Genomic DNA, 12,276 nt, shown 5'->3' with positions numbered 1-12,276 from the left:
AAACTAACTCAAACAAAGAAAAATACAATTAATGCAATTATAGACAAAAAATAAAAAACGACATTTTAATTCACACTCTAAAAAAGCTGGGTTATTGTTACACAATATTGGGTCAAATATGAACAAACCTAACCTCGTATACATTTTTTTTTAACAATTGAATTTAAATGACACTTTTTAACCCAAATGTTGGTCTGGGGTAGGGTTTTGTTCACATTTAATACAACATTGGGTTACTTACAACAACCCAGCATTTTTAGAGCGCAATATTAAGTTTCTTGAGCAACAAACAAACTACATTTGAACAATAAAAATGTTTCCTGATGTGTTTTTTTATATTTATATTTTATAAATCATTGTGGCTTGTGCTTCCTATCAAAGTTTGGGACGCTTTTTACATATTTCGATTATACACAGCGCTGGGTTGTTGTAACACTGGGTCAAATATGGACAAACAACATTAGTTAAATTTTTTCATTCATTTTCCTTTATTTATCAGGGAAATTCACAGTGGAATGAACCGCCAACTTATCCAGCATATGTTTTATGCAGCTCATGCCCTTCCAGCTGGGAAACACCCATACACACTCATTCATTCACACTCATACACTACAGTTTAGTTGATCAGTTCCCCTATAGCGCATGTGTTTAGACTTTGGGGGAAACCGGAGCACCCGGAAAAAAACCACGCCAACACGGGGAGAACATGCAAACTCCACACAGGAACACCAACTGACCCAGTCGGGACTTGAACCAGCGACCTTCTTACTGTGAGGCCACAGTAAAGTGAACTACATTAATAAATCGTCTGTGATCACTCTAATATTAGTTTGGAAGTGACGTTAAACTAGTAAAGCAGAGATGTTTTATTTCATAAGCTGCGATAAACATATTTCAGCATTTAAAAGAGAAGCGCGCAAGACCTTTGTCTGTGTAAGATTTCATTTATCTATCATCTCGAAGGCCAGAAGGTCTTTTAATAGAACTGACCGACAGCTGCACACACACACACACACACACACTCTAGTGCTGTTATAAATACTGAGGTGTGTGTGTGTGTGTGTTTAGTTTCAGAGATGGCCGATAGAAAGGGCAGCAGCGGCGTCAGCTCTCGTCTGAGCGTCAGGAGGAAGGAAAAGGCAGAAAATGATGCCAAGAAAGAGGAGAAAAGCCCAACAGAAGCGGAGAAACCCGAAGTGAACGGGAAAGAAGTGCCGATGGAGAACGGAGAGGCCGGAGCTGCTGCTGCAGACGGAGAAAAACCAGAACCTATAGAGCTGCCGCCATTCGAGACCATCACAGGGTGAGTCTACAGCTTACATACAAATTAAAGTTACCATCCACTGAGAAACAAACTCCTCAGCTCCTGTTAAACGTGCACTGATTTCACTGAGAGGAGTGGAGTCTGCTTCACTGTTGGGATTTTCCACTGTGGTCTTAGTTCTCTAATAAATGAGCTGCGCCTCATAAGACCAAGACCAAACGCAATGAACGTGGTGAATGTGGTGACTTCTGGAGGCGAGAGTGCAGACAGATGCTCAAGACAGTTCTGGAAAGAATAATATTAGAAGAAGAAGAATACATCACAATACTTAATGACGCAAAGACCCTCACACACACATTTATATCTGCAGACCAACATTAATGACGCAAAGACCCTCACACACACATTTATATCTGCACACCAACAGTAATGACACAAAGACCCTCACACACACATTTATATCTGCAGACCAACATTAATGACACAAAGACCCTCACACACACATTTATATCTGCACACCAACATTAATGACACAAAGACCCTCACACACACATTTATATCTGCAGACCAACATTAATGACACAAAGACCCTCACACACACATTTATATCTGCAGACCAACATTAATGACGCAAAGACCCTCACACACACATTTATATCTGCAGACCAACATTAATGACACAAAGACCCTCACACACACATTTATATCTGCAGACCAACATTAATGACACAAAGACCCTCACACACACATTTATATCTGCAGATCAACATTAATGACACAAAGACCCTCACACACACATTTATATCTGCAGATCAACATTAATGACACAAAGACCCTCACACACACATTTATATCTGCAGACCAACATTAATGACACAAAGACCCTCACACACACATTTATATCTGCAGACCAACATTAATGACACAAAGACCCTCACACACACATTTATATCTGCAGACCAACATTAATGACACAGACCCTCACACACACATTTATATCTGCAGATCAACATTAATGACACAAAGACCCTCACACACACATTTATATCTGCACACCAACATTAATGACGCAAAGACCCTCACACACACATTTATATCTGCAGACCAACATTAATGACACAAAGACCCTCACACACACATTTATATCTGCAGACCAACATTAATGACACAAAGACCCTCACACACACATTTATATCTGCAGACCAACATTAATGACACAAAGACCCCCACACACACATTTATATCTGCACACCAACATTAATGACACAAAGACCCTCACACACACACATTTATATCTGCAGACCAACATTAATGACACAAAGACCCTCACACACACATTTATATCTGCAGACCAACAATAATGACGCAAAGACCCTCACACACACATTTATATATGCAGACCAACATTAATGACGCAAAGACCCTCACACACACATTTATATCTGCAGACCAACATTAATGACACAAAGACCCTCACACACACATTTATATCTGCAGACCAACATTAATGACGCAAATACCCTCACACACACATTTATATCTGCACACCAACATTAATGACGCAAAGACCCTCACACACACATTTATATCTGCAGACCAACATTAATGACACAAAGACCCTCACACACACATTTATATCTGCAGACCAATATTAATGACGCAAAGACCCTCACACACATATTTATATCTGCACACCAACATTAATGACGCAAAGACCCTCACACACACATTTATATCTGCAGATCAACATTAATGACCCAAAGACCCTCACACACACATTTATATCTGCACACCAACATTAATGACGCAAAGACCCTCACACACACATTTATATCTGCAGACCAACATTAATGACGCAAAGACCCTCACACACACATTTATATCTGCAGACCAACATTACTGACACAAAGACCCTCACACACACATTTATATCTGCAGACCAACATTAATGACACAAAGACCCTCACACACACATTTACATCTGCACACCAACATTAATGACGCAAAGACCCTCACACACACATTTATATCTGCACACCAACATTAATGACGCAAAGACCCTCACACACACACATTTATATCTGCAGACCAACATTAATGACACAAAGACCCTCACACACACATTTATATCTGCAGACCAACATTAATGACACAAAGACCCTCACACACACATTTATATCTGCAGACCAACATTAGTCCCGCCCTAAAGCATTGCTAGTCCCGCAATCCAGCAATGGTAACCCCGCCCTAATGCACTGATAGCTCCACCCTGAAGGCCTTCCATGTGACCAGGAAGTGAAGAACAGTGATTGCGAGGGAAAGGGAAGGTTATGATATATGATTTAATATTCTGAAGGCAAAGGATTTTTTACACAATAACGAAGTGCACAGATACATTGTTTATAATACAAATATAGCAATAAGAAGAGTAGATTTGGATTTCATTGTGCCGTTCAGGTTTCTCCATGCAGTTGTAGAGCGCTCAGGGCTGGTGTGTGTTTCTCCGTGTGTGTATTGGGGAATGTGTGTTGGTTCAGGTGGAATGGAGCAGATAAACTCAGCCCAGCCCCCAGCAGGACGGCTGCGTCTGACAGGCTGTGATGTGACCCGCTGTCTGCTGCCGCTCTCAAGAACACACTCTTAAAAATAACCTAACAACATACATCTGCTGCTTCGGGAAACACACACACACACACACAGCAACTTGCAACCTCGCTGATCTCCAAAACATTAAAGGTAAAAATAACAGAAGATTCCCTCGACATAAAGAACACTGAAATGAAGTCCTTGAGATTACGCCAGAAGTCTTCTTAGATGCCGTTTGTTTTAAAACCCACAAGTGTAGCAGAAACTAAACAAAACTAATGGCCTGGGAAACACCCATTCACAACCTAGTTCATCAACTCCCCTATAGCGCATGTGTTTGGACTGTGGGGGAAACCGGAGCACTTGGGGGAAACCCACGCCAACACGGGGAGAACATGCAAACTCCACACAGAAACACCAACTGACCCGGCCGGGACTCGAACCAGCGACTTTCCTTGCTGTGAGGCCACAGTGCTAACCACTGAGCCACTATGCTGCCCTGGCTAGGATTACGCCCATTCACAAGGGGCGTCTGCGTCAACACTTCCCATTCACTTTGAATCGGTGACGTCAGGCGTTGCTGAACTGCATTGTAGATCCGTCGGCGCCACTTCAGAGGCTTTGCTCGCTGCAGAAGTTGGGACTAGCTCAACTTTTCAAGCACAGATGGAAGCGTCAGCCAATCAGATCGCTATATGCAAATACACCAGCTAGACAGTGGCCTATTGCTGACTGAATTTCATTGGTTGATGCTGCTATGACGATTGCCTTTGCCCCATCTTCAGACACGCCCTCTGTCAAGCGTTTACGCCCCGTGTGAATAGGGTGTTAGTGATGTAGAGTAAGATCATACTTTAATAGTGCTAATACAACATTAATATCTGGATAATAGGCAGGCAGTACACCAGTAGTAAATGGTGTAAATTGTTACCTAAACTAAAGTGCTTCCATTTCAGATATGTAAAGCATGAACTGAATGAGCATTGTGCATGAATTCTGCTTTATAAATAAACTAGCCTGCCTGCCTGCCTGTGTGTAAACTCAGCTTTGGAAACTGATTGAGAGTCTTTAATTGACCTTTGGTTTGGGCTTTTCCATTTCCGACTGGCATTCATGAGCCCAAATGTGTGTTTGATGAGCCAGTGCTGATGAGCCGAGTTTTACAGACACATTAAAGCTGCGAAATTGTTGTGGATCATCGAGTAGCAGGTGCCCATCACGGCTGCATCAGGTTCATCTGGCAGCCAACGCAGACAATGCCTCCTGAGCTGTTCTGTATATGGGTCAGACGCCAAGAATAAAGATCTGCCCCCGCTGGGGATATTTATAACCCTAACAGCCCTTCCATCTGTCAGCCTGTGAAGGAGCTGTTAAAAACAACCACAGAAACCCCCTTCAGACCACTGCTGAGAACACTTTATGCCTGCTTTATATTGTAGATTGGCTGGTGGTCACTCTCAGGTGTTAGGGTGATGTCAGATAAAGGCACAGCTAAAGTAGTTCCGGCAGGTTTAGAGTGCATTACAGCTCCATATATCACTCCGCTGAATGATTAGAGTTATCACACGGCTACAACAGTCAGACATCACATCAGGACAAAACAGAAGGAGGAGATGTGGAGGACACTAGTGCTGCACACAGGAGGACTAATAAACTCTCAAACACAACATCTCAACTGTGGATTTAGCATCTGAGACTTAGTAATTAATAAATATTCCTAACTTAAAGAATGCTGCTGTATAATTAAGACACATTTAGGATGGAGCGTGAGATTGACTGGCGGATTGGTGCAGCAGGAGCCGTAATGCTACCGCTCCGTTGTGGTAAAGTAGGAGCTGAGCTGAAAGGCAAAGCTTTCGATTTAGCGGTCAATCTGCGTTCCTACTCTCACCTATGGTCATGAGCTTTGGGTCATGACTGAAAGGACAAGATCTCGGATACAAGCGGCCGTAATAAGTTTCCTTCGAAGGGTGGCAGGGCGCACTGGTGATAGGGTGAGGAGCTCTAATAGTGGAGATAGCCAGAGTAGAGTCGCTGCTCCCCCACATCCAGAGAAGTCAGCTGAGGTGGCTCAGGCATCTGTTGTGGATGCCTCCTGGATGCCTACCTTGGGAGGTGTTCCAGGCATGTCCCACCGGAAGAAGGCCTCGGGAAAGACCCAATCTATGCTTTTTAAAATACTGTTGGTTGGGTTTAGGGAAGTTTGGTGGGCGGGTCAATCTGTGCTTTTTACAACATTATCGGTTGGGTTTAGGGAAGGGGGTGGGCGGGTCAATCTGTGCTTTTTAAAACACTATTGGTTGGGTTTAGGGGAGGGGGTGGGTGGGTCAATCTGTGCTTTTTAAAACACTATTGGTTGGGTTTAAGAAAGGGGATGGGCTGGTCAATTTGTGCTTTTTAAAACACTATTGTTTGGGTTTAGGGAAGGTTGGTGGGCGGGTCAATCTGTGCTTTTTAAAACACTATTGGTTGGGTTTAAGAAAGGGGATGGGTTTGTCAATTTGTGCTTTTTAAAACACTATTGGTTGGGTTTAGGGAAGGTTGGTGGGCGGGTCAATCTGTGCTTTTTAAAACACTATTGGTTGGGTTTAAGAAAGGGGGTGGGCGGGTCAATCCGTGCTTTTTAAAACACTATTGGTTGGGTTTAGAGAAGGGGGTGGGCGGGTTAATCTGTGCTTTTTACAACACTATTGGTTGGGTTTAGGAAAGGGGGTGGGCTGGTCAATCCGTGCTTTTTAAAACCCTATTGGTTGGGTTTAGAGAAGGGGGTGGGCAGGTTAATCTGTGCTTTTTAAAACACTATTGGTTGGGTTTAGAGAAGGGGGTGGGCGGGTTAATCTGTGCTTTTTACAACACTATTGGTTGGGTTTAGGAAAGGGGGTGGGCTGGTCAATCCGTGCTTTTTAAAACCCTATTGGTTGGGTTTAGAGAAGGGGGTGGGCAGGTTAATCTGTGCTTTTTAAAACACTATTGGTTGGGTTTAGGGAAGGTTGGTGGGCGGGTCAATCTGTGCTTTTTAAAACACTATTGGTTGGGTTTAGAGAAGGGGGTGGGCAGGTTAATCTGTGCTTTTTAAAACACTATTGGTTGGGTTTAGAGAAGGGGGTGGGCGGGTTAATCTGTGCTTTTTACAACACTATTGGTTGGGTTTAGGAAAGGGGGTGGGCTGGTCAATCCATGCTTTTTAAAACCCTATTGGTTGGGTTATTGGTGGGGTCATCGGTCGCTTGATCAGTCAGTAAGTCGGTCAGTTAGGCTGAAAAACTGTACACAGCAGCCTCTGGCGGATTCGCTGCAAAAAAACTTAGCTCCTGGGATATATTTGGCGCTCTCCAGAATAATATATAGGGGTACATAATTAGAAAGATCCTGGGTTGATGTAAACCTTAAATTTTTTAACTTGAAACATGCTGTAAAAGACACATTTACATAGAAAAACTATGAAAAAGTAGCATTGGAACAGAAAAATTAGTTTGAGGCAAATGGCCTCAAACTGGTCTGTTTATCTTTGTTTGAAACACCTATTATTACCTGTATTACACATTTTTTTATTGCAATCGGAAATACCTTGAAGTGTTTTAAACACTATTGAACTTTTTTAATTTAAGAAAAATGATATTATAATCAATGTAAATTAAGTTACAATATAAGTGGTTCCTCGTTTGATAAAGGGTTCATGTAGATTGTTCATGCTATTCCAATACAGAACCATTGAAGACCACATGAACCAGAAGCTGCTGAGACCTTTAATTCAGTATGTTGATGTGCTTCCAACTGAATCTGAATATTGAGTAGAGGGCGGGGCTTTCTATTTGTGCATCATTCCCTCATGTATAGGAATATTGAATATTGTGTCTGAAGCTCAAACTGACATCATCAGAGAAGGAGCCAGTCAGAAGCAGACGATCAGATCGAAGATTACCAAAACAAGCATTATTTTCAGTGTATTAACTTGCACAAATTAGTTGTTCACCTAAAGAATAACTGTGCGCTGGCGAACCAAACATCGTACATTTTGTTTTCTTACAGGCTTTAGGTTAACTTGTTTTGCTTGGTTTTTTTGTTGTTTACATAACTCTATCCATTATTATTCTGTATGTTTAAATCCAGCAGATTATGCTGTATATTCCACATGTCATGTATTTACTGTTATTCAAGCATCTGCTTAATTATAAATGTCAGTGCATCTGACAAATAAACAGTATAAGTGTAAGATTTGAGCTGTTTCAGCTCATTGTAAACAGATCATTTTGAGTGTTTTGAGCAAACTGCCTCATCAATCCTCTGCCTTGTGTGTCCGCAGGGATCGCATGGACCCGTTTTTCTTCAAGTTCCAGTTCAAGAACGTGGAGTACTCGTCCGGCCGGAATAAAACCTTCCTGTGTTACCTGGTGGACCACGGCGGCGAAGGCCTGATGAGGGGCTACATTGAGGACGAGCACGCTGGCGGACACGCAGAGGAAGCCTTTTTCCAGCAGATCCTGACCAACTACGACCCGGCCTGCAAATACACCATCACCTGGTACATGTCCTCCAGTCCCTGCGCCAACTGCGCAACCAAGCTGGCGGAGATCCTGCGCTCCAGGAAGAACATCCGGCTGGCCATCTTTTCGTCGCGGCTGTTCGAGTGGGAGGAGCCTGAGATCCAGGCAGGGCTGAAGCTACTAGCGTCCGTCGGCTGCAAACTGCGCATGATGAAGCCGCTGGATTTCACCTACACCTGGGACACGTTCGTGGAGAGCGACGAACAGCAGTTCACACCCTGGGAGGACTGTCAGGAGAACTACGAGTACTACCAGGACAAACTGGCCGACATCCTGCAGTGATGTAAGAGATCGAGCACATTTGCAGAGCTGGGTGGATTACTTGTGAAGTTACTGATTACAAATTACCTGATAAAAGATACTTTTAGATTACCTGTATGGTAGAGTAATTTGACCACTTTTGGATTACATTTAGATTACCTTGATGATAGAGTCATTTGACTACTGTTAGATTACATTTAGATTACCTTTATGGTAAAGTAGATGGACTACTTTTGGATTACATTTAGGTTACTGTTATAGTAGCATAATTTGATGACCTTTGTATTACATTTAGATTACCTTTATGATAGAGTATGTTGACTACTGTTAGATTACATTTATATTGCTTTTATGGTAGAGTAATTTGTCTACATTTGGATTACATTTAGATTACTTTTATAGTAGCATAATTTCATTACGTCTAGATTACATTTGGATTACCTTTATGATAGAGTCATTTGACTACTGTTAGATTACATTAGGTTACCTTTATGGTAAAGTAAATGGACTACTTTTGGATTACATTTAGATTACTTTTATAATAGCATAAATTGATTACTTTTGGATTACATTTAGATTAACCTAAAGGTAGAATAATTGGACTACTGTTAAATTACATTTATATTAATTTTATTGTAAAGGTAGTAATTTGTCTACATTTGGATTACATTTAGATTACTTTTAAAGTAGCGTAAATTGATAACTTTTGGGCTACATTTAGATTACATTGAAGGTGGAGTAATTTGACTACTGTTAGACTACATTTAAATTACCTTCAACACCTTTAATAGCATAATATAACTACTGTTGGATTGTATTTAGATTACCTTTATGGAAGTGCAAATGACTACTTTTGGATTACATTTAGATTACTTTATGGTAACGTAATTTGACTGCTTTTGGATTACATTTAGATTACTTTATGGTAATGTAATTTGACTATTTTTGGATTACATTTACACATAGATTATTTTATGATAGCATAATTTGACAGCTTTTGGATAACATTTAGATTACCTTCATGGTAAAGTAATTAGATTTTTTGGATTACATTTTGATTACTTTTATTGTAACACAATTTGACTACTTTTGGATTACATGTAGTTTACCTTTATGGTAGCGTAATTTGTCCACTGTTGGATTACACAAAGATTACTTTTATTGTAACACAATTTGACTACTTTTAGATTACTTTATGGTAGCGTAATTTGACTACTTTTGGATTACATTTAGATTACTTTATAATAGCATAATTTGACTACTTTTGGATTATGTTTAGATTACCTTTATGGTACAGTGATTTGACTACTGTTGGATTACATTTATATTACCTTTATGTTGAATTAATTTGACTTTTTGGATTACATTTAGATTACTTTTATTGTTACACAAGTTGACTACTTTTGAATAACATTTAGATTACGTTTATGGTAACGTAATTTGACTACTGTTGGGTTACACTTAGATTACTTTTATCTAATGCAGTTTGACTACTTATGGATTACATTTAGATTACTTTTGTAGCCTTTTTTGATGTCACATGTATTGAAGCAGGATGTTCTTGTACTATTGTGACAGCTGCAAAGAAAAAAACATCAGCAAATAGAGCCGCAAAGGCTTATTTAAAAAAAGTTACAAAGAAAATTGTACATTTAGATAACAGCAACATAATAAAAATGTTTTACATTATTTACCTTCAATTAAAGCTGATTTAGCAGGATGAAACAGACAAAAATAGTTATAATAGGATTCTTTAAGTTAAATTTTAAGGCAAAATGTCCCTAAATACACATACAAACATTGTTGTTTACTTGATATAACTTGTGTTATTATACAAATTCTTGCTGCTGGCATTCCCGTAAGGGCTACTGTTTGAGGGCTGCTATGTTCAGAAAAGCAGACACTGTCTTCAAAATATAGACACGACTGAAATAGTAAGTGTAGTATACGCTATTCTGAACACTCATAATATCAAGGACTAAAATGATCTAAGATGTTAATAGAGTTCAGTCCGCCGTGTGGAGCTCAGATATCCTAGCGTCTAGCATTAGCACTCATTTGATGATTCAGGTCTCATCTTACTTTAGCTTCTGGGTCAACATGTTCTTCACTGAAATATATGTTAGACTGTCCAAACTTTATTTCTTTTTTTTTTTTGCAGGATGATGAAGCTAGTCGACGCACACACTTGGAAGAGCGTGTTTGTGTATGTGAGAGGAACCTGATTCATTGAATACTTGTATGATTAAGAGAGTTTATACTTTATAATTAATGTTTGAGTTAATCACATCTTTGTTTACGTTTTGTTCATGTTTACTTGTCTGTGATGGACACGTTTCATATTTCATTTTTCATTTCATATTTTATTGTTTATTTTGCAACACAGAGGTTTTTCTTTGACTACAAGAACAACAAAGTACATCACATCGAAAACAATTGCGCTGAAAATCTCTGTGTTCATGTCATCTGAATGTAGCTACTGTTTTCATTTAATGTATTTGATTTGTTTTCAGTATCAAGACAGATATAAGATGGGAAAACTCGCATATTACACAAAATTAAGGAGGATTTTGAGCAATTTCAGTTTTATTTATGATTTTATACTCATCGCACTCTTTCATACTGTGAATTAATCAGGTAGTTTTGTTATAATAGCTACAAACTCAACTGTAAACACCGTTCCTGCTGCTGCATATAAATTACATTTGTGGAAGCAATAAACCATAAACAACCTTCACTATTTTGCAACATGAATAACGTGCAGTATTTTGCGTGTGGTGTACAAATATAATCACTACCACATTTAACCTGGCATGTACAGCGATGTTTCATGAAAGCACCTTTAATCACGTTCACAATCAGCAGTCCATATAAATAGAATTAATTGATATACTTCAATCTTTCTGATGATACCCAGAGAGCAGAACGTCCCCTGGATCTAAGGATGAGTGATAGTCTTGACACATTTAAATCTCGTCTAGAGACCATGTTTTTAAGCAGGCTTTCCTTTAACCATTCATGTTTTTTATCATGTTATTTTATATTGGCGATGTGCGTTTGGTCAATGCTTGTTTAGTAATGTTTTATTGTTTGTTTTTGTTTATTTATTATTTGCTTATTGTAAGGCGACCTTGGGTGTCTAGAAAAGCTCCATTTACAAATAAAATTATTTATTTATTATTATTATTGAATTATCATTGAATTAACAGTTGGAGTGTTGAAAATTTAACGTTGAGTTTTCATCAGGTTTGCACCCTCAAATAACGTTTGTTTAACGATAGAAAGATTCAAGAACACAGATGCGGTGATTAAGTTAACGATATCAGTGAGGGTTATTGATAATTCATGATGAACACCTGGTAGATATCATACATAAAACATACAGTTGAAGTCAGAATTATTCGCCCCCCTGTTTACTTTTTCCCCAATTTCTGTTTATCAGAGAGCAGATTTCTCCAACACATTTATAATCATAACAGTGTTAATAACTCATCTCTAATAACTGATTTATTTCCTCTTTGTCATGATGACAGTAAATAATATTAGACTAGATATTCTTTAAGACACTTCTATACAGCTTAAAGAGACATTTAAAGGCTTCACTAGGGTAATTAGGTTAAA

At 39.3% G+C, this 12,276-nt stretch overlaps 1 protein-coding gene across 1 annotated transcript; it reads left to right on the top strand.

Annotated features, from left to right (window-relative positions):
* The first annotated feature begins 1,066 nt into the window (after window positions 1-1,066).
* On the top strand, window positions 1,067-11,399 carry apobec2a (apolipoprotein B mRNA editing enzyme, catalytic polypeptide-like 2a). The gene is given in 3 exon segments (NM_001013314.2): window positions 1,067-1,303; window positions 8,154-8,677; window positions 10,817-11,399. Coding segments are annotated over 2 exon segments (750 nt in total). The 5' UTR covers window positions 1,067-1,076; the 3' UTR covers window position 8,677; window positions 10,817-11,399.
* Window positions 11,400-12,276: the final 877 nt, after the last annotated feature.

Source organism: Danio rerio, chromosome 22 (assembly GCF_049306965.1).
Source record: "Danio rerio strain Tuebingen ecotype United States chromosome 22, GRCz12tu, whole genome shotgun sequence".
Classification (NCBI taxonomy): Eukaryota; Metazoa; Chordata; class Actinopteri; order Cypriniformes; family Danionidae; genus Danio; species Danio rerio.
The sequence above is the reverse complement of the archived record's forward strand: the minus strand, read 5'-3'. Positions and strand labels throughout refer to the sequence as shown.